We start from the raw sequence: 25,325 nt of genomic DNA on the forward strand, positions 1-25,325 counted from the left end.
TGACATTTTGATTTAAAATGGCAGCCAAAAAAGTTTTTAAAAGAACAGTCTATATTTAAGATATGTCATTGAAATCTCTTTCATTTTAGAGATTAATGAAATCTCTTACATATGTAGAAACTGGCTATGTGACAATACTGAGTAAAAATACAGTTCATAAAATCCCAATTCTTATGGTTATCTAATTTGCAAATCCTATTTTAAGAATTTAAAATAAATTTAAAAATACCATCCAGCATTTTGTTAACTAGCATCTCTTTAACCCAGAGAATGTTTGTAACTGACCTTTACAAGAATATTAAAAATCTTTAGCTGGGCACAGTGGCTCACTCCTGTAACCCCAGCACTTTACAAGACCAAGGTGGGCAGATCACCTGAGGTTGGGAGTTCGAGACTAGCCTGGGTAACATGGTGAAACCCAGTCTCTACTAAAAATACAAAAATTATCTGGGCATGGTGGTGCACACCTGTAATCCCAGCTACTCAGGAGGCTGAGGCACGAGAATTGCTTGAACCTGGGAGATGGAGGCTGTAGTGAGCCGAGATCGTGCCACTGCACTCCTGCTTGGGTGAGAGTGAGACTCTGTCTCAAAACAAAAAAAACTTTAAAAAGTCTTCCAAAATATATTCAGTATAATTTTAGTGTTAAATGTATTATAATTTCAAAATTAACAAGCAAAGGGTCATCTATATAGCAATATACCTATTAGCCAATTAAGACCATAAAAATTTTCTACTTTTGGCCAGGCACAGTGTTCATGCCTGTAATCCCAGCACTTTGGGAGGCCAAGGCGGGCTGATCACTTGAGGTCAGGAGTTCGAGACCAGGCTGGACAATATGGTGAAACCCTGCCTCTACTAAAAATACAAAAATTAGCCAGGTGTGGTGGCGGGCACCTGTAATCCCAGCTACTTGGGAGGTTGAGGCAGGAGAATCGCTTGAACCCAGGAGGCAGAGGTTGCAGTGAGCCGAGATCACGCCACTGCACCCCAGCCTGGGTGACACAGCAAAGCTCTGTCTCCAAAAAAAAAAAAAAAAATTCTGCTTTTATTTAAAACATCACCAATAGCTTTTCCAGTATATAGGAGGTCAAAAACATTGATTAATTTTTAGTTTTAAATATAGTTACTAATTTGGTATTCTAATTGTACCTAGAAAAATCATTATTGAAGTGAATATAGGATTTTAATGAACTATAAGAGAGAAGAAAGAATATGGAAAAAGACCCAAACATGCATTGAAAAAATAGAAAACTTTCAAAGAAGGCTTTAAAGTATTATGAGAGTGGAGAAAAAGATGCCCATCTATAAGAGTCTCATGATAGAATAATGTACATAATGACCTTAATTATTCAAAGTAAACAAAAAGATAGTAAAACAAATACATGTATATCAAAAATTAAGGATTGACTTTTAAGCTCATTAGTTTCAAGCAAAGAAAATAATAGCAACCTTTTCCTGGAACAAATAGCCCAGTAGCTCCCGCTCTCTTACATCACAATTTATCTAAAACAGACAAAATAAAAGACAGAGAAAAAAAGACCCAGGATCACTCAACTGGTTAAAGTAGCTGAACTACTAAATAAAAAGTTACAAAAATTTTTTAAATTAACTTGTTAAAATACATTTATGCATTAATAGTCATCAAAACTTCAAATACAGTCTGCTTTTTGTCCATCAACTAAATGAAAGCATTTCATAGAATTTTAGATTGTTTCAGGCTAACCTAATATTTCTGTACTGGAAAACAAGACCCTAGAGAGATGAGGTGACTTTGCTCAATGTTAAAGAGTAAATCACTAAGGGTAAATACCAGAAACCAGGGCTTCTAATTTTTATACTTCATCTCTATATTCTCACTACAGAAATCTCACACGATAATATAAATTATCACTGTATTATATAGAAGTCAACCCAAGAAATAAAATTTGCCTCTAGTTGTCTCACTCCTTAAAATAGTCTTGGTGAAAAAGAACTCAATAGTGATGTTAACACAGATCTGATTTTTGAAGCTTCTGATATGAAAGGGAAGTATGAGAAGGAAGTCCCTTAGATTCGTAAGTACTTTTTCTAAGAGGTTAATCTACCTTTCACTATCTTGTCAAAACTAAATTCATAAAATATCATTCATTTCAAAATATAGGTTCAAATAGGCTGGCTGGGCAAGGTGGCTCACACCTATAATCCCAGCACTTTGGGAGGCCAAGGTGGACAGATGGCCAGAGCCCAGGAGTTCGAGACCAGCCTAGCCAACATGATGAAACCCCATCTCTATAAAAAAATAGAAAAAATTAGCTGGGCGTGGCATCACGCACCTGTAGTCCCAGCTACTTGGAGGGCTAAGGTGGGAGCCCGCGAGGCTGAGGCTTCAGTGAGCCATCATCAGGACACTGCACTCCCACCTGGGTGACAGAATGAGACCCTGTCTCAAAAAACAACAACAACAAAAAAAAAACCACAGAAATGGAAATAGGCAAGATATTATGTTTTAAAATTATAAACTTAACATCTAAATGCAGGAAGTAATACCTCTTTAGTCAGAAGTGATACTTAGAATAAACAAGCACTTACTGAAGTTCTAACTATTAAAAGGGAGACATACTTCCAATACAAAAAAAAAAATCATTTAGGTACACTCATACCTAGCAAAAATGTGCAATTCTAAGAACATGTGTTTTCAGTCGAAGATTTCAAATACCTAAAAGCACTGTGGCATTTCCATTGAGCTAATTTTTCTAAGATTAAAAAAAACAAAACACCACACCCTTACAAATAAAGTTGGATTACCTTGTCCAGAACAAACTTAGTATTTCCTACTGAAGACAATGATAATGTGTAAGATCCGACAAGGGCAAAGTTGCTGGTTCGCACAGCATTGAGACCTCCTGGACTGGCCATGACTGTGAAGAACAAGGAAATTAAGTTTAGTTCAGAATGACTTTTGTTAAGTATAAGTAACAATTCCTCACCCCACTCCAGTAGAAGAAAATTAAGCTGCCACAGAGAAAAAAAAACCTGCCTCATTTTCCTTCATCTTTAAAAGTGGGGGGAAAAAATCACTTATTTCCTAATGAAAGAGGTACAAGCACTCCTTAATAATTGGGATGGATGTGTTTTTAAAGATATAGACCTAAAAATGTATGCGTAAAAAGCAACTTCCCGATAAAAAACATGGAAAAGACTTCAGTGCTAGTTATAATGCAGGGTGACAAAATCAGCAGCAGAAACTATCTCTGCACAGGTCTCTTAGTAACTCTCTTGTTCCACAGAGAAGAAAGAGACCAATAGCCTAAAGGAAGTGAGTGAAACCAGCTCCATCCTAATTCCTTTTGGAAAAAGGTAGGCCTAAAGTCATTCTAAAGAAGGCCTTTCCTGGCTTAGCGGCATTCCAGTTCCCAGTGAACTAGAAAGATGCATTTCTGACATGATACAATGCCAGTTATGATCAGTAAAGCTAAAAGAAGTAAAATCTGCAGTATGGATAGCACAAAACAAATCTATAGAACAATAGAAGTTGAGGTAAAGAGTAATGCTACCTGCTGCTAGAGCTGAATAACATGATGACTGGTGCCTCTGTAGTGGCACCTAACAAAGGTGCAACCAAACTGCATGCTACTCTGGCCAGTAATCTTGTTACTAAGAAGCTCACATAGAAAACATTATTCCAAAGGAGACCAAGGTAAACATTCATAAATCAAGATGGCCTATATATATGTAAATATGCAAGTGCTTAATTCCTTACCTTATTCTAAAGTTTCAAATAGTTCAAGATACACTCACCTGAAGAATGAATGTTGCTTTTCTAAAAAAAAAAAAAAAGGATGTGAAGAAGAAACATAAGTTATTTCCCTTATTTGATACAAAGATTTAAATATGAATCACTCATCTCTTTTAACACAATAAGAACTACATTTCAGAAAATAATTTTCCTACATAAATTACAGGGATTTCCCCCCATTAGTACATGTTAAAATTTTCCACAGTGCTCAAGGTTCAGAAATGGTTAATCAATGTAAAACTGTACATGTAAGATGAAGATTCTCAAGGAAGCTCAATTTCTCAAAAATTCTACTTACTGTGGTTATAGATGTGAGGAGTCGCTTTGGAGTAATAGCCTAAAAGAAAAGATAGCTTACTACATATATTTCTTATTAAACATTATGTCTCAGAATGTAAAACTATCCAACCTTGAGAAATTCCTACATAGAAAATAATTAATTCTTGGCCAGGTGCAGTGGCTCACGCCTGTAATCCCAGCACTTTGGGAGGCTGAGGCGGGCGCATCATGAGGTCAAGAGATTGAGACCACCCTCGCTAACATGGTGAAACCCCCTCTCTGCTAAAAATACAAAAAATTAGCCGGGTGTGGTGGCACGCACCTGTAGTCCCAGCTTTATGGGAGGCTGAGGCAGGAGAATCGCTTGAGGGAGGCGGAGGTTGCAGTGAGCCGAGATTGTGCCACTGCACTCCAGCCTGGGCAACAGAGCGAGACTCCATCTCAAAAAAAAAAAAAAAAAGGATTCTTAAATATGAATACATTACACTTGAGTCCTTGAGTAATAATTTTAAATATGAATACATTACACTCGAGTCCCTGATAAAGGCTTTCTTATACTGTTAGTCCTTTTTTGTTAGAGCTAAAAAAAAAAAAGTTTTTAAAATGATGACTTAAGAAAAGAACACAGACTGGGAAGGCTGGAAAGCAACCTTATGCCTGCAAAGTGACCACATAATTCTTTTTTTTTTTTTTTTGAGACGGAGTCTCGCTCTGTCACCCAGGCTGGAGTGCAGTGGCGCCATCTCGGCTCACTGCAAGCTCCACCTCCCGGGTTCATGCCATTCTCCCGCCTCAGCCTCCCGAGTAACTGGGACTACAGGCGCCCACCACCACGCCCGGCTAACTTCTTTTTGTATTTTTAGTAGAGACGGGGTTTCACCATGTTAGCCAGGATGGTCTCGATCTCTTGACCTCGTGATCCGCCCACCTCGGCCTCCCAAAGTGCTACTGGTTTAGAGAACATAGAGAGAAGAGAGCTCAGGGAAAAGTCTTGAGAAAAGTTTTAAGCAGTTATAAAAGTTGCCAAGTAAATGTAGAGAAAACAGAACTATCTAGCCCGAGTGTATCAGGAACTTATACTGAGAATCATGATCACTCAGTTTATTTTCAGTATTCATACCTATTTAACATAGTAACTACAAACTGGAACGTGAAACTGATCCAAAAACTTCATAATCATTAAAAGTTGTACATAAATTAAAACTGGTATGATGATATCTACTACTTCTGATGCAAATATTTTTACTAGGTTTCTTTAATTCTCACCTTGGACTTGGATGTTTTTTTCTTCTTATCAAGGCCTGAGGGATCCTTCTTTTGCACCTACACATAAACCCAAAGCATGATTAATTTATAATCTGATATTGTTAAGAAAAATATACTCTTCATTATTTTAGAAGGCTTTATCAGCTTACCAAGCTGTAAACTTCAATATTTATTTCAAAGTCATTGGATACATCTTGCCTGGAAAGATAAAGCATTAAGTAAAACCTTGAGAGAAAACCTCAATCACACCATTAAAAATGATGCTACAAATACTCTTACAAGACTCTGAGAGTAAAGGAATCCACTATGACTTTAAAGTCAATAAAAATTGTTAAGAAGTCTATTTTTTTCCGTGTAATGCAAGTCCAAAATATTTTCCTCAGTATTTTACAACTCACAATCTTCAATAATAAAAGTAGTAATTATTTTTCAAACTGCACTTTGACTCTTATTTAAAAATAAATGTTTCACTAAATATAAATGTATTTTCATTAAGACTGAATGTTAAGTACATTATGAGATTTAAGGCATATGTTAAAAATCTATGGTCCAGGTTTAATATATGTATCATTTCAAAATATGTAATACCTACAGTCACATGGAAAAAAGGTGCTCTCAACAAAAGGAAAGATAGAAACATATGAGTTAAAGCAGCAAACTGAAAGATGGGTTATTTGTCAATATAAAAAGAATGTGCATAATGCATTTCAAAGATTATAAATGCCACCTGAATGCTTTAGACTATATCAACTCTACAAAAAGAAAAATGCATTCGAATCATCAAAAGCCTGATTTACTTACAGAGTAAATGTAGTAGTGAATGTCAGAGCATCACCGTTAAGAGAGTTTGAAGTACTTGCTAATGGTGTGGCTACCATATTTTCAGCTCCTGCTTTTAGTATAATTAAGTAATAGTAATTTGCTGCATCTGTAAGAAGTAATCACATTACATAGTAAGCACAAGCAAAATCAGATTTAGCTAATCAGCATTCTGGAATACCAAAGAAATAAAGGAATACTGAACTGATTTATATACAATTTATTTTTAAAATTACTAAAATCAACTTTCCAGACACAAAAAGCTAAGTAAGACTTAAGTAGGCAGTATAATCCTGAAATAAACATCATCAAGATTTCTCCCTATTATGTAAATTGAAATAATTTCACTCCACATTCCTCAATTTCTGCTGATTTTGATTTTACCTAATGACCCTTAATTCTTAACTAATAGTATGTATCTCAAAAGGGTAAATTATGGTTTGTTATTTCAAAACTGAGATTAAAATACTATATTTCTATAAAAGTTACTCAGAGATAAATTATAATAAAAACATAAACTATTTCTTCACCATTTGTCATTAATAACCACGTACCTCAAGACGCATACTAAATTACCAATAAATTTCTGCCCACACCCCATCAAAATCAGATAACACCAAGAATTAGAACCTAAGTTACCTTATTCCTACAAAAATGCTCAAACCTTTCACAATCTCCATTTACTTTCCCTATGCCTGAAATTTACTTCTCACCTTATGTCTAGCCCTCCTTCCCCTCAGAAAAAATTTTTTTAAATAAATTGTATATAAATCAGTTCAGTATTCCTTTATTTCTTTGGTATTCCAGAACACACAAAAAATTTGTGTTCCACACAAATAAAATTTTAAAAGGAACTTTAAAAACCATATCCAACATTTAATAAAACTTCATATTCAAACTTTCAGTAAGAGCAATGTCCATTACTGTGTAGATTGGTATCCCTATATATATCTGAAGTTTTCTCTTATTTTTATTATATCTTGACAAAAGGACCTAAAGGCCAAAGATACAAACTTTGCATTGTTATGCATGATTTACTTGTTTCTATTCTGTACAATTCAATCTAGGTGAGGTTCATAATTTAACACACAATCTAGAAAAATCACCACCATACCTGGTTTCTGAACCATACTGCAGACAAAATCTGCTTTTAGAGGCAAGCGGATTTCTGACAAAGTAACTGATCCTTTGGATGGCATAAATTCACTTTGGGATACAGGACTAGCCTTATTCTTCCTCTGAGGTCCTTCGCTCTTCAATTTATTCAATTCGTCAATCAAAAGTGTTCTCTTCTCAGCTATGTAAAACACGCAACATTCCAAATATTAAAATTGTAACTGTTTCTAATGAGAGCAAATTCAAAAAAGTGTACTGATATGGAAACTATACGTAACAGTAAAGATGAAATCAGTAACACTATCTTTATAAAACAGATGGTAGGTGGTTGGGGAAAACCTTGAATGCTCATCTATTTACCAAGTCCTTATAATTTAATACATCAACTTTCGGCTAGTTTTCATGTGTGGTATCATCTGTCCACCCCAATATGCCCCATCATCACCACATATACACACACAGCAAAATTCACAGAAGTTATTTTAGCTATTTATTAATAAGGGAAGGAAGGGAGAGAGAGAGAGAATGTATGTGCACATGTGTATATATAGAGATTCATTCATTCATCCATTCATTCATTCAATCTGCACAACTGCATTTCTTCAAATGCATTTAGGTTGCTTTTACCTTTCATGCAAACTACAATTTGTTTTACATAGAGTTCTTAAACCTTATAAAAACAAGGAAAAAAAATAGATCCACTGGAACAGATAACTAGGAAAAGCCCTTTCTCTAAACTTAAAGGTTTCTAAATATCAAAATGAGTTTTCCCGGGTTAGAAATTTGTTGGAACTCTTTCAGGTGCATCACACTTACTTGCAATTAGAAGAAGTCTTTCTGCTTCAGCTTCTTCTAGGGACCCTTTTCCATGCTCTTCATCAACACAGCAGTTAAGAGCCTGGCTAGCTTGATAGATCACTGTCTGTTGCATATTTATCTCGTTATTGAGTTCCTAGGAAAACCAATGAGAGGAGAAAAAATATACACATTTTAAATCATCATTTTCACTTTAAACTTTAATTATAACTAACTTGATTGGATAGTTTCTAGAATTTCCAGATGATAAAGTCAAAATGTTAGTTTCACGGCTCAAGTTTCTAGACTATGCACCAAAAACATTTAGCATAATAATTAAGCTATAAATATTATTCCTTATGAAAAAACTTCCAATTCATACTTATTAAAGTTAAAATTGGGGTTACATCCAACAACGTAGAAATTTAGAAAGTATCTGATTCATTTTATTTAAATTACAATTACACTGTTTTTTAAATATGCTTCCTTAGGGCCAGGCACAGTGGCTCACACCTGTAATCCCAGCACTTTGGAAGGCCAAGGCACAAGAATCACTTGAGCCCAGGAGTGTGAGATCAGCCTGGAAAACAGTGAGACTCCATCTCTATTTTTTTTTTTATAATTAAAATTTTTTAAAAAGCCAGGCATGGTGGCTCATGCCTGTAAGCATGGTGGCTTATGCCTGTAATCCTAGCACTTTGGGAGGCTGAGATGGGTGGATCACCTGAGGTCAAGAGTTTGAGACTAGCCTGACCAACATAGTGAAACCCCATCTCTACTAAAAATACAAAAATTAGCCGGGTGTGGTGGTGCACACCTGTAATCCCAGCTACTTGGGAGGCTGAGGCAGGAGAATTGCTTGAACCCAGGAGGCAGAGGTTGCAGTCAGCCAAGATTGCGCCATTACAATCCAACTTGGGCAACAAAGAGCAAAATGCTGTCTCAAAAAAAAAAAAGAAAAGAAAAAAATGCTTCCTTAGCATGAAAAAACCTTGAAGAGCATAACAAATTTCCCACTACATCATTATCCAATTAATAGTTATACTTTAAGGATATTTATGAAAAACCTGTTTAAAAATAAATATTTCAGCAATATCAAACAAGTTTCCAACTTTTCAAAAAGAGTACCTTTCCAAAAATAAACTGAATTCAAATGTGATTTACTGAGCTTCTATGCATCAGACACTATTCTGGCCACTCAGGGTTCAGAGATGAGTAAGGCTGGGCCCTTGTCCTCACAGAGCTCACAGCCTAGTGCAAGAAACATTCCAAATCCCCTTTCCACAAAAGTACATACCTGCATTTTCTGTTTGATATTAACTTGACAAGGAAAGCCATTATTTTTTTCATCCAGTTTTGAAGTAACATCTTCCTTCCGAACAATCACCTGCTTTATTGACGGACGTTCTGTTTCTTTGAATCTTTGAGATCTATATGCATCAATGCTTCAGGAGGTAAGTTACACTCTATTAGAAATCCAGCAACACACTGAGCGCTATCCTTTATTGAACATATCAGCAGAATTTGACACTGATATTGAACATGTCAGCAGAACATTTCACAACAGAATGGAACCCTCATTTGGTGAAAGAGAGGCTAACAAAAGTTATTCCAAACTTTCATACAGATGAGTTATTAATAACATTATAATTACAAATTATAACACGACTTATGTCAATCTAAACCATGACTGTTAGTGAGTGAATGCCTTCCAGAAATGTTCTTACCTGTAAAGAAGATCACGATCTTCAGAACCAAGGCTATCACCAGATTCAGCTCGAGGGACACGAGTTCTTTGGAATTTTCCTGGTTTTGGACTTTCATCACTTCTGCTGGTGTCTTTCAATTCCAGTCTAGGTGTGGACACTAAACTCTGTGGGAAAACACATCAGATATTAGTGGATTTTATGGATAACATTGATCCTAAATGATAATTCATTTTATTCTGTGAAAATCAATGAATTCTCCATTAATATTAAGAAATCCAGTAAGTTGATTGATTCATCATAAAAACAAAGCAAACTAAGTTCCTAACACGTAAAAGAATAAATAAAACTACAAAGATAGCTGAAACTTATACATTTAAAAAAAAAATTCTAGTTGAATCAATCCCCAGAGCTGCAGTTATTCAATTGAGGGTGAAGGCTAATAACAGTAGTTAGATGTAAATAAATGTTAGTTATATGTGTTTGGAGCTAACTACCGAAACACTGATATAACAATGTTCGCATCAACTCCACTATATAGGTATTATTAATAACCTTGTTTAAAAGAAGAGGAAATGGTGGCATAGAGAGCTTAAATAACCTGACCAATAAACAGTCAGTAAATGGCAGAGCCAAAAGCTGAGCCAAAATGCCTGGCCTTTTAAACCATATTACTGTTTGGATTTCATCTAAGGTCAAAAGGAAACCACTCAAGAGTTTTAAGGTTTCTTTTAAGAGAACAGACAACAGGTCTGCAAAATCCCCTTGGCTACAGAGCCAAATGTCCATCTGTTTACAAAAGAAAGGGAAGATATGAATACTACTTAGTTTACTTATGTCCTGGGCCTGTTTAGTTAGCCTTTTCTTACCTCTGGACTTACCACACCAACTGTTTGTGCCAATGGTGCAAGTAAAGACATTGAGGAGATATTCAGTGCATCTTCCTGTTCTTCGCTGCTTTCTGCTAATGCTTGATCCATCTCCTCTTGGCTCTTCTCCATATCTAGTTCACCTTCCTCTAGGACATCACTGAAGAGGTCATTAATTACTTTCGAACTATTGATATCATCATCATTATCCACACTCATCTCAATTTCACGTATCACTTCTGAAAAATATTTCAATAGGTGGATACTGTGACTCAGACATTTAAGAATTAAAGGCATAATAAAGAAAATTTAATATTCATATTCTTACTAAATAGGAAAAATGCACTAAAAAAGGCACCTCCTAAAAAGAAAAATAAGAAAATAATACTAATAAATGAAACCAAGATAATCTTCAGTTTCAGTAACACTTTCTAAGAAATGAATATTGGTAATCTCAGCATTTTAGGAGGCCAAGGCGGGCAGATCAACTGAGGTCAGGAGTTTGAGACAAGTCTGGCCAACATGGCGAAACCCAGTCTCTACTAAAAATACAAAAAAATTTAGCCAGGCGTGGTGATAGGTGCCTGTAATCCCAGCTACTCAGGAGACTGAGGCAGGAGAATCACTTGAACCCTGGAGGCAGAGGTTGCAGTGAGCCCAGATTGTGCCACTGCACTCTAGCCTGGGGGACAAGAGCGAAACTGTCTCAGACAAAAAAAAAAAGAAAAAGAAAAAGAAATGAATATTGGATCTATCAAAACTGATTCAATACCTTGGGTTTAAGTAAGAGCATTAAGAACTCAAATGTAGAACAGCCAAAGACTTCAGACTTTCAAAAAATATTCTCTCAAATTACTTTTTCTATTGTTGAGAGCTACCCTTTCACACAGCAGTCAATAATAGGAAAATATTAATGTCATTTAGGGCAGGGTTCGATAATAACCTTCAGGGGCTGCTAACACCTTGTGGTATTATGATATATACTGGTTTTCATCCACAGTTCCTAGCTCATAACTGCTGTATCCCTAGTTACCGTCTTTCGTTATAATGTTGGGTGTGTTAGGCCTCACAGGAGACAGAACTCTCCTGCCCTCCTTTCACCTGCCCCAAGGCAGGACTCTAATCTTCTCCCATCTTTCTCATTGTGGTTCTTAAGACGACCCCCGACCCACCGCACCCCTCACCAGAGAGGATCCAGCCTCATACCCTGGGGGAGGGAATGCTGACTTTATGAAGCTTCCACTGAAACCCAAGAGAACTGGGTTCAGGGAGCTTCTGGATAACTGAACAAGTGGAGGTTCCTGGAGGGTGGCGCCCCGGGGAAGGCAATGGAAGCTCCATGCCCCTTTCCCTATACCTCACCCATATCCTTTATAATAAAGCAGTAAACATAAGTATTTCCCACAGTTCTGTGAGCCAATTAATCAAAGCTAAAGAGGGGGTCACAGAAACCTCAGCTTGAAGCTGGTCGGTTAGAAGTTTGAGAGGCCTGGGCCAGGTGCAGTGGCTCACACCTGTAATCCCAGCACTTTGGGAGGCCGAGGCGGGCGGATCACAAGGTCAGGAGTTCGAGACCAGCCTGGCCAATATGGTGACATCCCCTCTCTACTAAAAATACAAAAATTAGCCGGGTGTGGGGGTGCACGCCTGTAGTCCCAGCTACTCAGGAGGCTGAGGCAGAAGAATTGCTTGAACCAGTCTGGGCGACGGAGCGAGACTGTCTCAAAAAAAAAAAAAAAAAGGAAGTTTGAGAGGCCTGGACTTGCAACTGGTGGGGCGAGTCCCCAACCTGTGGGATCTGACACTACCTCCATGTAGCTAGTGTCAGAATTGAATTGAATTGAACTGGTCACAAAAGTCTTCTGTGTTGATGATTGTTGTGGTGGTATGAAAACAGAGGAAAACACTCCTCTAACAGTACAGAGCGTGGGAGGACAGCAACTTTCCTACCCCTGTGAATGTCAGTGAGGGTCTTAACCACACTTTCACAGGTGCCTGTGTGGTAGCAGTAACTGTTCACAGTACCACATCTTGGTAGAAGCTAGAGTGTATTCAGATTTAATTTAAAAAACAGAGATACTCTCAATCTGAATATGTGCTTCTATCAATATATTATTTCCTATAGTATGTACAAAGTTAATAATAAATGAAGAATAAAAACCAACCAATTTTCTGCTCAACCTTTGGGTCTGATGTTACTTTTAAGGATTTGTCCTCTTCTAAAAACAATGTTATTTTCAAAGGGCTAGATTTCGTCATTTCGCATTCAGTGAAACCTAAAAATGTTTAAGAAAGACCATATTAATATATATAAGAACCTAGAATTTTCTAATTATAGAATCTTGTTTTTTTTTTTTTCTGATTATAAAACTATGTATTTGTTTTAAAATATCCAAACCCAGAAATGTATAGAAATATCCCTCCCTGAACACCTGTCCTCTCTTAACCCATTTATGCCGGAGGTTGCAAATTTCTTGTGTGAAAAATCAGACCTTGGCGACAACCTTGAGCAGGAGGATATAAGTAACTCCTATAAGCTTAGCGTTCCAGTAATGGAACACTAGGCACAAATGTGTTAACTTTTCCCTCACCGAGAGAGAAATGGGACAGCAATATTACCAGGTTATTGTTTGTTTTTCCAGTTTCCCCCAAGGTGTGCATATTTACATATCATTTTGTTTTGTTTTGTGATCATACCATATATACCACTACTCTGCTATTTGTTTTTTACTTTAAAAACAAAGTGCCAATAAAATTACTCAAAAACTAGGAATAGAAGGAAGGTACACAACGTAACAAAGGCCATATATGAAAAGCCCTCAGCTAACATTACACTCAACTGTGAAGGATTAAAAGCTTTTCCTCTAAGATGAGGAACAAGACAAAGATGCCTGTTCTTTCTATTCAACACAGCATTGAAAGATGCCTGTCAACTTCTATTCAACACAGCATTGAAAGTCCTAGCCAGAGCAATTATGCAAGAAAATAAAAGTCACCTGAATTAGAAAAGAAGGAGTAAAAGTATCTCTATTCACAGATCACAGGATCTTATATGTAGAAAACCCTGGGTTGGGCGCAGTGGCTGACCCCTGTAATCCCAGTACTTTGGGAGGCCAAGGCAAGCAGATCACGAGGTCAGGAGTTTGAGACCAGCCTGGCCAACATGGTGAAACCCCGTCTCTACTAAAAATACAAAAATTAGCTGGGCGTGGTGGCAGGCGCCTGTAATCCCAGCTACTCGGGAGGCTGAGGCAGGAGAATTGTTTGAACCCAGGAGGTAGGGGTTGCAGTGAGCCAAGAGATCGCACCATTGCACTCCAGCGTGGGCGACAGGGCGAGACTCCGTCTCAAAGAAAAATAAAAAAGAAAGAAAACCCTAAAGATTCCCCCAAAAAACATTAAAACAAATCCAGCGAAGTTATAGAATAAAAAATCGACACACAAAAATCATTTGAGTTTCTACATACTAACCACGAACAATCTGGAAACACTGACCTGTAGGTTCTGTACTAGAATTTTTGGCTGGAATCTGGTTTTCGGTCACCTTTTCTGTTACTGGAAGTGACTGAGGTTTTGAAACACCTTGGTGTTTTTTGAGGGGAGTGCTCTGACAGTGAGTTTCCTGCAAAAAGCAAATGAAAAGTAAATTTTATTTCTCAAAAGTATATATTTTATCTTTCTATGTTATTAAATGAAACAAGATTATTATTAAATATTATTCTGTATAAGTTTCCTTAGAACCAAAGAGACAGTGTATGTGAATAGGCCCAGCCTTGTTTAGAACACAACAAACCCTCAGTGCTAGTTCACATTCTTGGTAGTTCTCAGTATGTAAAAATTTTTTTAGAGATGAGGTGGCAAGAAAGAATGAAAATTCATGTCAGGGCTCAGTTTTAGATAAGCCAGTCAAAGTGAAAGCCTCTCCTTGAAGTCTGGGTATTTGGTAAAATAAAATAAAATAAAATAAAATAAAACAACAATTAAAAAAAAGTGAATGCCACACAAAGGGAAAAACACCCACCCCTATGTCACTTATCTCAACCCATACCTATAACATCTGGTGACAGCTCCTACACATCAGGATTCCATTTAATTATCAGTTACCCAGAGGGCAAGAGCAAGAGAAAACAAGAACAAAAACAGATCAGAAGGTAAGGAAAGAAGAAAAGAAAACATTCCCTCATCTGAGTCTTTTTATTCATTAGCAAGGTTATTCAAGAAGAACATTCACTATTTTGTATGTTTAAAGACTTTATATTGTTGTACAGATTATTTCAGCAAAGAAATAAAAGAAGACTTTATGAATGAAGTCATAGTAGAAATAATCAAATAACAGCAAAATAAAGGCAGCTAATACTTATACAGAGCTCAATATGTGCCAGCCACCTTTCTAAGCACCTTATATCTATTGTCTCACCTAATCTTCTCAATAACCCTCTATGTTAGGTACTAGTATCTCCATTTTACAGATGAGAGAACTGAGACACAAAAAAGTTATGTATCTTGCACACAGTTAGTGACTGGCAGAGCCAGTATACAAACCCAGGTACTCTTGTTCCAGGTCTAGTTCCAGACTTTATTGTCTCTCAAGTTAGAAGCAGCTTTGGATGTGTAAAAACAATGTAATTACCATGCAGATGAGTGGATTAAAAAATACATAAAAATTTTTTAAAAACAAAGTAAACGATCAAATGGTTCCACTATAAAATCTATGGTCTCATATCTCATCTAAGCCTCAATACTACCCCCTATTCTTCCTGTGTCTGAGTCAGCTCTCTCTTTCATCCAGACAGTATTTTCCCTGTCACCTTCCCTTTCCTAAGGATGAGTAAAACAGGAGCTTTCAGCAGAAAGTCCATCAGTTTTTGCTATCCTAACTCTAAGACTACCATCACCCCTACATGCTACTTTCCTCCTTCCTTTTTGTCACACAGGAGATTGTCCTCATCAGTTCTGTTCCCTTCACTGTGCTGAGTTAATCCATTCTCACCTCATGCCATCAATTATCACCCCTTATCCCATCACACAAATTGACTTAGGTATCAGAAAGGACAAAACACATAGAAACCATACTTTTCTTCATCTCCTCCAGCCACTACCTCCTTTATCACCTCCATTAGGACCAAACTTTTAAGAAACGCCTGCACTCACTGGCTCTGCTCCTCATGCCCATTCCCTCCTCAACCCAGCACCACCTGCATGCCACCTTCACCTCTTCACTAACACTGCTCTTGCCACGTTACAGCAAACTTCTTACTTCAAAACCCAGTAGATTTAGCTCAACCCACATTTGAAACGTGACAATACCAACCATGCCTTCCTTCTCAAAAGTTTTCTTTCTTCCCTTGACTTTATTTCCTTTTTTTTTTTTTTTGAGACGGAGTCTCACTCCGTTGCCCAGGCTGGAGTGCAGTGGTGCGATCTCGGCTCACTGCAACCTCTGACTCCCAGGTTCAAGGGATTCTCCCGCCTCAGCCTCCTGAGTAGCTGAGATTACAGGCACCCGCCACCAGGCCTGGCTAATTTTTTTTGTATTTTTAGTAGAGATGGGGTTTCACCATGGTGGCCAGGCTGGTCTCAAACTCCTGACTTCAAGTGATCCACCTGCCTCAGCCTCCTAAAGGGCTGGGATTACAGGCGGGAGCCACCACGCCGAGCCCCTTGACTTTAAAGACACTTCCTTCAACTGCATTTTCCTCCTAGCTCTTTGGCTGCTTAGTCTGTGGAGACCACAGATGAGTGCTCTGCACTGTTATTGTGTTCAGAATTTTGTTTACATGCATATGTGCAACTTTCTGGGAGGAATTTCACGGTTTATGGGGAATTATTTAGTACAAAATAGTTTAAGAACCCTGCTCTATACTTTCTAGAGACACCGGCGGAAAGCCGTGGGAATATGATACACTGGCAACCAAGTAAAGAAGGCGCTCCCAACAGAAGAGTGATCGACAATGTCAAATGCTACTAATCAACTGAAAATTGATTAGTAGGCGAAGATCACTGACAAATGTGATAAGGATACTGAGTCTGTGGAAGGAGTGGTGGCAAAGCTTAAGCAGAGAGAGTTCTAAAGAGAAGGGGGAACCTGAAAGCAGCAAGTAGGAATAACTTGTAGAAGAGTCTGCATGACAAGGAGGCAAAGAAAAGGAGGGGAACAGTCGCGAGAGTTGTTTTTTTTTTTTTTCAGATGGCAGATAACAGCTTGTTATATGCTGATGGGAAGGATCAGCAAGCGCATTTCTTCCTTCCTTCAAATACAAGTTTGTTGAGCCCCTAGTCTGAGCCAGGCACTAAGAACACAGAGGTGGAGAAGACTCCCATAGGCAGTGGTGGAATGCAAACTTAAAACATTCACAGGAAGATAAATATTCTAGTTGAGGTATATACAGGATGTCATGGGTGAAAAAAAAGTGGGACCCTTTGAGAAAAGGAAGAATTCCTAGAGGGGATTAAAGTTTGACCTATTCTTAATGAATTAGGAGCTCACCAGGGAAATATTCCTGGCAGAGAACAGAAGGCAAAAGCAGAGAGATATAAAAACATGGGTATATTTGAGAAACTGCAAATAGCCTGCATGGCAGGACTGAAGCATACCTGTGGAGGAGCAGTGGGGAGGAGCCAGGTGAGGAATCATTCTATATGTCAAGCCAAGCAGTTTATGCATTTTTTCTGATGATGACTATGGGGAGCACTGCAAGATTTTAAGCAAGTGAATACATGAATATGCGTCTTTTAAAAATATTTCTCGGCCGGGTGCGGTGGCTCACATCTGTAATCCCAGCACTTTAAGAGGCTGAGGCAGGCGGATCACCTGAGGTCAGGAGTTCGAGACCAGCCTGACCAACATGGAGAAACTCCATCTCTACTAAAAATACAAAATTAGCCAGGCGTGGTGGCACATGCCTATAATCCCAGCTACTCAGGAGGCTGAGGCAGGAGAATCGCTTGAACCCGGAAGGCGGAAGTTGCGGTGAGCCAAGATCGTGCCATTGCACTCCAGGCTGGGCAATAAGAGTGAAACTCCATGTCAAAATATATATACATACATATATATATATATATATATATTTCTCCGGCAGCAACTGGTAAGGTGGATTGGAGAGTAGCGAGACTAGAAGCAGGATGTTCAGTACAGAGCTACGGCAGTAACTTCGGTAATAGCAGAGGAAAATATGGAAGACGAGGCAGGTGGGTGACAGATTTAGAAAACTTATCACTGCACGTGTGTGTTTATGCGTATGTGTGCTAGGGGCAAGCAGATGGGAAGACACAGTAACAAGAGGAAGAAGTCAAGGAAGAACTTCCAGATTGTTTTAGATGACGAGGTATAGAGTAAACCAACAAGAGAAGACAGAGACTACAAGGGGAAGATACTACAGCAAAGCATAGCAGGCTTTGCTAGCCAACCACACCTAGAGCTCAGGAGAGAGATCAGCACAACGGAGCTGAGCATCATCAGCATTTCAGTGCTTATCAGAATCTAGGTATGTGGACAGGGAAGGGATGTTCCAGAGCAACTGAGAAAAAAAGGTTGAGATCAGAACTCTGGGAAATGTGATTTGTTAAGCAAGTGAACTGATAAAAAACAAATCAATCAGGTAGATCTTTCTCAAAGAATACTAGTTAAATTTACTGTTATTTTACTTTCTATTAGTCCCCACTGTAAATATAATTCTATTAGCTTAAAAACATATCCTAACACAGTACTTTGTAGACATGTAAATGAAACAGAACACAGCTTACATTGTAGAGATTTTGTTGAAGGCTGATTAATGAACTTTGATAGGAATAAAGAGCAATCTGGGAGGTATGTGGTGACTGAAAGGATCCCAGATAGTCTAAAGACATGGTGTGTGGCGAAAGGTATACAGTCATCAATGAGAAAAGTAGATTCTTGAAATATTTTAGAACCAGCATCTAAGTGGAATATTAAGTAGACTCTGAAATCAAATGAATGATGAAAATAATTTTTGTAAAATTTGATTTTAAGGTCATCAATGAATATGGTGAAGAGTTCCACTGAAATGGAAAAATATCACAAGAAAAGCAGAGTTGGTACACACATTTAAGGGATTTATAAACGAAAAGTGACAGTTAATTGGAAAAGAAAAATGTGTAAAGAATTATTTGCCAATACAGAACTACAAATTAGATCCCAACTATTTGGGGACCAAGTTTGCTTTTATATTTCTTGTTTACATTACCTGTTTGGTTTCTAGTTGTTTGCTTTTTGAGTTTCCGCCTTTTTCTGCACTCCATATATTGCTGCCCTTGTCAAATCGGCCACGAAGACATGCTAGTTCTTTTTGACGTTCCTAAACCCATCAAAAGCTGTATTTTACACAGGAGCCGGTAGCATGTTTAACATCCAAACACTACTAAAATTTTCCTTGTTTTCAGTTTTAAACTGTTTAAAAAGTTTAAACAGTTTGCAGTTTAAAAAGTTCATAATACACATGGAATTCAGGACAATATTTCTAATTTGAGATGAGTGATACTGTCTACGGCCATACCACCCTGAATGTGCCCAGTCTTGTCTGAAATTAGTGATACAGAAAATCAAGATGCTACTTATCTCAGTCAAAAAGACTGGCATCAGAACCCATTTTGATTTCTAGGTTCTATGCAGAGACCATGTGATGAATAATGTTAAATGCAGTACACCATACCTGCTTGAGCTGTTGTGCTAAATGGGTAGTAGATGAAGATGTGTCTTGCTTGAATAATCTTTCTTGGATGGCCTTTGTATTTGGAGTAATAATGGGGGTTCTGTGAGGTGTGCTACGAGCTGGACTTTCTTTGCTATGTTCTTGACAACGCTCTCCAAAGCGTTCCAGGAAAGGCTTAATTCCTGCTCCTCCTACAGAAAACACACACATTTTTGGAGGCTATTCAAAATAAAAAATTATTATAATTTCTATGGAAAAAGTTCTAAACTACATTACAGCTTCAGAATGCTTTGATTCTATCAGGAATATTCATTCACAAAGTAAACTATAAAAATACTTCAAAATTTTAAAAAGTTTACTTTACTATTCTATTTAAGTACATGCCCTAAAACCTACTCATAGAATTTAGTTATTTAAAAAAAAATTTTTTTTGAAAAGGTAGAATGAGGAGAGGGCAGTAGGGCTTAGAAAACTCTCAAACTGAACAACCAGAATTTAAATAATTAGAAATTGACTGTATGTATATTAATAAATCTACCTTCATCACCAAGTGTGCTGGCCATGGTAACTTCCAACAACTTACATTTCTATAGTCAGTTTATTTTATCCTGCTTTTAGGAAGCCTAACGTGAAAATAAAGGAATTTTTCCTTTTCCTCCTTCAGAAAAAAAAATTAGGGATTATTCGTTTTATCAAAAGGACACCTTGACTTTACAGTGTCTTAAAATAGTATTCAGCTGGGCGCAGTGGCTCACACCTGTAACCCTAGTACTCTGGGTGGCCGAGGTGGGTGGATCTCTTGAGCTCAGGAGTTCGAGACCAGCCCGGGCAACATGGAGGAACCCCATCTCTATAAAAAATACTAAAATTAGCCACTTGTAGTGGCATGCCTATAGTCCCAGCTACTTGGTGGGCTGAGGCAGGAGGATCGCTTGAATCTGGGAGGTTGAGGCTGCAGTGAGCTGAGATCATGCCACTCACTGCAGTCCATCCTGGGTGACAAAGTGAGACCCTGTCTCAAAAACAAAAACAGCAAAACAAAACAAAACAAAAAACCCCACAGCACTCATTGAAATAGTATGAAGTAAATTTAAAGTAGGGCAAATGGGGCCTATATCACTCCCATTAAGAGGATTCTAAGGTTGTATTATGTAAAAATAGGCTTATCTATATCAAAGATTAGCATATATTTTCCTGTAAGGGGCCAGGCACTAAATATTTTGAGCTTTGTGGGCCATATGGCCTCTGTCACAACTATTCTGCTCTGCATTACAGAATGAAAGCAACCACAGACAATATGTAAGTAAATGGGTGTGGCTGTGCTCCAATAAAACTTTATTTGCAAAAACAAGCAAAGGGCAGAATTTGAGCCATGGCCATAATTTGAGGACTTCACCTGTCACTTATTACTACTTCAGGCCATATTCCAAACTAGAGTCCATTAAGAATACAATGAAGTATCTAAAATAAATATCTCTGAAACTCTGGAAATGTGATTCTGGGTATATCCAGTAGCCAAGAACAATTAAAAAGAATGCTTCTTATCTAAGCCTTAAGTCTTTAGAAAATTGGGACTAACTAGTCCTATTCCATCTGGGGATCTTGCTATTGTTTCCAATTCTCATTCTGGCTCAACTGGAAATTGCCGATTTCTACCTACCCCATAACCGCTTCCCCACTCTCATTTCTGTTTACTGCCCCTTTACGATGAACTATAGTTTCTGCAGAGGTTGTATTTTCAAAAAGTTAAACCTTAGAATTAAAAGTCTTTCCAATGGAAATGAACACAGTTCAGAATAAACTCGATTACCATATATTTTAGTCCTGTGTTTCTCAATTAACAGTAAATGGAAGTGTGCCAGAAGGTATAAATCACCACACGATAAATATGGCATTTCCTGGAGTATCAGTTTACTATGGTAAGAAATTTTGTTTTATATGTAAATGCTCACACACAATATACACACAGATAAATATAATTGGGGGATGAAGAGAGGTTGATTAATGAGTACAAATATACAGTTTGGCAGAAGAAAAAAGACCCAGTGTTTGATAGATCAGTAGGGTGACTATAGTTTACAATAATCTATTGTATACTTCAAAATAGCTACAAGAGAAGAATTCAAATGTTTCTAGCATAAAGACAAGTATTTAAGGTGATGGATATCCTCGTTACACTGATTTGATCTTTACGAATTATATGAATGTATTAAGTTACCAAATGTACTCCCAAAATATATACATCTATTATTTATCAATAAACAGCAATTTTTTCAAAAATTTCTATCATTTATCAATTTAGCAAATAAGTAAAATTAGAAGTGGGGTCATTTGTATGCACATTCACTTCTCTCTGCTATTAGAGGTGCCTTCATACTCAAGATTGAGAAGCACTGCTCTGCACACTTGGCTACAAGAGTGTTTCTCCATTATGCCCCTAAAATGTGATTTCCAGTTAAACATGCTTTGTCTGAATCAAAAAATATAGAAAAAAATATCTAACATGATCATCCTGGAAAAAGCATGTTTAAACTGTTAAAATGTAACATATTAAGTCTTTTGACCAGTAAATAGGCTAGTCTATGTTAATAAATATTCATTTAATCAACTAAAGCTGAGGTCTCATTTGGAACATTCAGGCATTGGCCCTGGCAAACCATTGCTGTACCATTCACAATTGGATATTTAAAATGCTGAGAATAGATATCCTGAATATAGTCAGCAATAACTAAATTTTTTATAAATACGTAACCTGGTGTTGTAGATTTGTCTTTAGATTGAGATTGCAGACAAATTTCTCTATTTAATTCTCCCTTGGATGGAACTGTCTGGGATAAAGTTGACTTCACAATTGGTTTCGATACCCCCGTTTTCAGAGGACTAATAGGAGTTTTTGGAAGTAGCTCAGGATTTTGTCTCTCACAACTTTTAGCATCAGTGATAGATGTAGTAGATTTCACTGGAGAAGAAGTAGCTTTCTGAAACATGAAAACACTTAGGGTAAACAACATTCACAATATCTAAAAATAGTCCTATAACAAAACAATTCAAGTCCTATTTACTTGATAGCCTTTATGTAAGATTTATGAAAATGATTTTGCTCTCTAATAGATCAAACAAATTTGAAAGATTTGGGAAAAAAACAACTTAAAAAATGCTATGATTTAAAGCATAATATGTGGGTTAGTCTGCATAATATACTCATGGGTAATTAAGTATTAGCAGTATGATCACTCTCTATTTAAAAAAAAGTTTTATTCATATTATTGCACTAGTACCTTTATCAAATTAACTATATTAGACCAAATTACATTTTAATTAAGTCTAAAAATTTAACAAAATAGTATCATGTACTTGATGGTTAATAAATTAAGTACTTATACACAGCCAGGTACTATGCTAAGCGATTTATGACTCTTATTTAGCCCTCCAAATAATCTTTTTTTCCTATTTTACATATAGAAAAATAAAGCCTTGCAATATTAAGCACCTTGTCCAAAGCACCTTGTCCACACTTCTAACTATGTGGTAGAGCTGGGATTCAATGCAGGTCTAATTCTAAAGCCTAGCTCTACACTAAAAGACAATGGTCAGAAACACAAAATTATTTTTCCTTTTTATTTAAGATTGTTTTTTGAAAGCTGTTGAGGTAATACATGCACAAAGTAAAAGTTTCAAACATTTCAAAAGGATATACAGTGAAAGTATCATACCCTGTTTGGCAATTTGCCTTCCTGGAGGCAACTATAGCTACTATTTTGTTATATATCTTTTCAGAAATATTTGATAAATTTATATAAATTTATCATATATATATTTAAAGCATTATAACAGAGGACTTCATTTTCACTGCTCTCCTTAATGACTAAGAAGAGGCTCTATCATTCCATTATAGACTCTGGATTTGCATCAAATTAGTATAACTTCAGCTGTCAACTGCTAATTGATCTTAGGATGGGTACCCAACTTAACAATTTTCACTTTCTAAGAAACTGATATCTTACAAATACATATAAACTCACTATGCATCTATTGTAAAACACCTATCCACCCATCCAGCTGCATATACACACAGATGTATTATACCACTCCTAACAATAAAAGAAAAGGCTTCCAAAGACCAAAATGATATTGACTTACCACAGAGCTGGAAATTGAGGCATTAACCAAAGATGCATCATCAGCACTTGAGGATGGGGCTTTATTCAAAGAGGCATCGCAATCCCTTTGGGAACAGAATGTAGCTTCCTGCTTAACACTGCTGCTATTGATCCTAGCAGATGCTCCACTTGCAGAGGAAAATTTGGATAAACAAGCGGTACCAGGCTGTTCTTGTACACTGTTTTGTTTTGCAAATGAGTGATTTACATCATCTTCCCAGGAGCAAATAGTTGCAGCAAGGTTGGCCAGACGGCCCCTTCTCCCAACTGGAGTTGCCGAGGCATTTGAAAGCGGTGGTTTGGGAGGGGAAGCAGCCTTTTCCTCTGAAGGCATTGGTGAGAAGAGTGAGCTTTCAGGAATATCATCTGAAAATGTTTTCAGAAAAGTTAAAAACCATGTTTAAGAGTAATACTTACATACACCGCATGTTCTCACTCATAGGTGGGAATTGAACAATGAGAACTCATGGACACAGGAAGGGGAACATCACACTCCGGGGACTGTTGTAGGGTCGGGGGAGGAGGGAGGCACAGCATTAGGAGATATACCACGAGTTAATGGGTGCAGCAAAACAACATGGCACGTGGATACATATGTAACAAACCTGCACATTGTGCACATGTACCCTAAAACCTAAAGTATAATAAAAAAAAAAGAGTAATACTTACGTATAATACAAGAATCACTCTATGCAGAATTTTTAAATGAGATTAATAGGTTTAAGAACCAGTGAAAAGTTCTAGCATGCATGAAACTTCCAAGTTATTTAAATTTGACAATATCTTTTTAAATCAAATGATACTAAATCTGAAATTGAAAAAAAACGATTAGACCTATTTTTTCCATTTTTCGATGGATCATGAATAAGATAGGTTGTATTTTTACAATGAATTCATGGTGTTATATGTAACATTGCACAATTTAAGATTATGTATCTCACAGAAACTTTTTGTTTTAAAAATGGATTAGACCATTGCTGTACAACAGAATGTTTGATTGTTCAATACAGTAACCATTAGCCACTTGTGACTAATGAACACTTGAAATGTGGCTAGAGCAGCTGATAAACTACATTTTATTTCATTTTAATTAACTTAAACATCCACATATGGCTAGTGTCTTCTGTATTGGATACCACAGGGTTAGATCAAATCGAAAACAACCAAATGTTTTTCTGCATAGTTACTTCATTTGGAAAGAAATCCCAAATAGTGATATTTAACTGACAAAGATTCTAGGCCTTCCCTAGGGCATGTATATAGGGAAGCCAAGGTTCATAGCATTTCCTACTCCACAAATTCAATCAAGGAAAGAGGAATCCCTCCTGTCCAAAGCTTCCACTTCTGCTGAATTTTCAATTCTGTCCCTCCAAAACCTTCTCAGGGATCTTGCTCAAAATAAGCCCTCTCCTTCTCTACAAACTCTTCTCTGCACATAAACACAGGCATGAGTTGTTTAACAATGGGGATACATTCTGAGAAATGCATCATGAGGTGATTTTGTTATGTGTACCTCACAGAGCACACTTCCACAAAAATGGTATAGCCTACTATATAGTTAGGATATGTGGTAAAACCTATTGCTCCTAGGCTAAAAACCTGTACAGCATGTTACTCTACTGAATATTGCAGGCAACTGTAACACAATGGTAAGCAAACATCTAAATATAGAAAAAGTACAGTAAAAGTACATTATAATGAGACTACCATTGTATATGCAGTCCACCACTGATCAAAACATCAATATGTGGTGTATGACCATACAGTAGCCCATGCCTTATCTTCAGTTTCACTTTCCCAGTTTCCTTACCAGCGGTCAACTGTTGTCTAAAAATATTAAATGGAAAATTCCAGAAATAAACAATTCA

The 25,325-nt window shown here is 37.1% G+C and overlaps 1 protein-coding gene across 2 annotated transcripts in view; it reads right to left on the reverse strand.

Annotated features, from left to right (window-relative positions):
• Nucleotides 1-23,817, reverse strand: part of ANLN (anillin actin binding protein) — a 46,229-nt gene extending 22,412 nt beyond the window's left edge. Inside the window, exons 1-17 of one of the 2 annotated variants that reach the window (XM_030795712.1) lie at nt 23,438-23,817; nt 22,050-22,275; nt 19,298-19,488; nt 18,833-18,943; nt 14,124-14,250; nt 12,794-12,904; nt 10,629-10,867; nt 9,781-9,926; nt 9,351-9,498; nt 8,075-8,210; nt 7,257-7,439; nt 6,125-6,251; nt 5,473-5,521; nt 5,324-5,380; nt 4,077-4,115; nt 3,781-3,802; nt 2,788-2,900 (exon numbers count right to left, since the gene is read on the reverse strand). In XM_030795712.1, coding sequence (XP_030651572.1) covers nt 2,788-2,900; nt 3,781-3,802; nt 4,077-4,115; nt 5,324-5,380; nt 5,473-5,521; nt 6,125-6,251; nt 7,257-7,439; nt 8,075-8,210; nt 9,351-9,498; nt 9,781-9,926; nt 10,629-10,867; nt 12,794-12,904; nt 14,124-14,250; nt 18,833-18,943; nt 19,298-19,488; nt 22,050-22,275; nt 23,438-23,791 — 2,379 coding nt within the window. In that variant the 5' untranslated portion in view covers nt 23,792-23,817. The remainder of the gene's footprint in view (nt 1-2,787; nt 2,901-3,780; nt 3,803-4,076; nt 4,116-5,323; nt 5,381-5,472; nt 5,522-6,124; nt 6,252-7,256; nt 7,440-8,074; nt 8,211-9,350; nt 9,499-9,780; nt 9,927-10,628; nt 10,868-12,793; nt 12,905-14,123; nt 14,251-18,832; nt 18,944-19,297; nt 19,489-22,049; nt 22,276-23,437) is intronic. The other variant, XM_030795713.1, reaches the window with a different exon arrangement.
• Between the last annotated feature and the right edge of the window lie 1,508 nt (nt 23,818-25,325).

Source organism: Nomascus leucogenys, chromosome 17 (genome assembly GCF_006542625.1).
Source record: "Nomascus leucogenys isolate Asia chromosome 17, Asia_NLE_v1, whole genome shotgun sequence".
NCBI lineage: Eukaryota > Metazoa > Chordata > Mammalia > Primates > Hylobatidae > Nomascus > Nomascus leucogenys.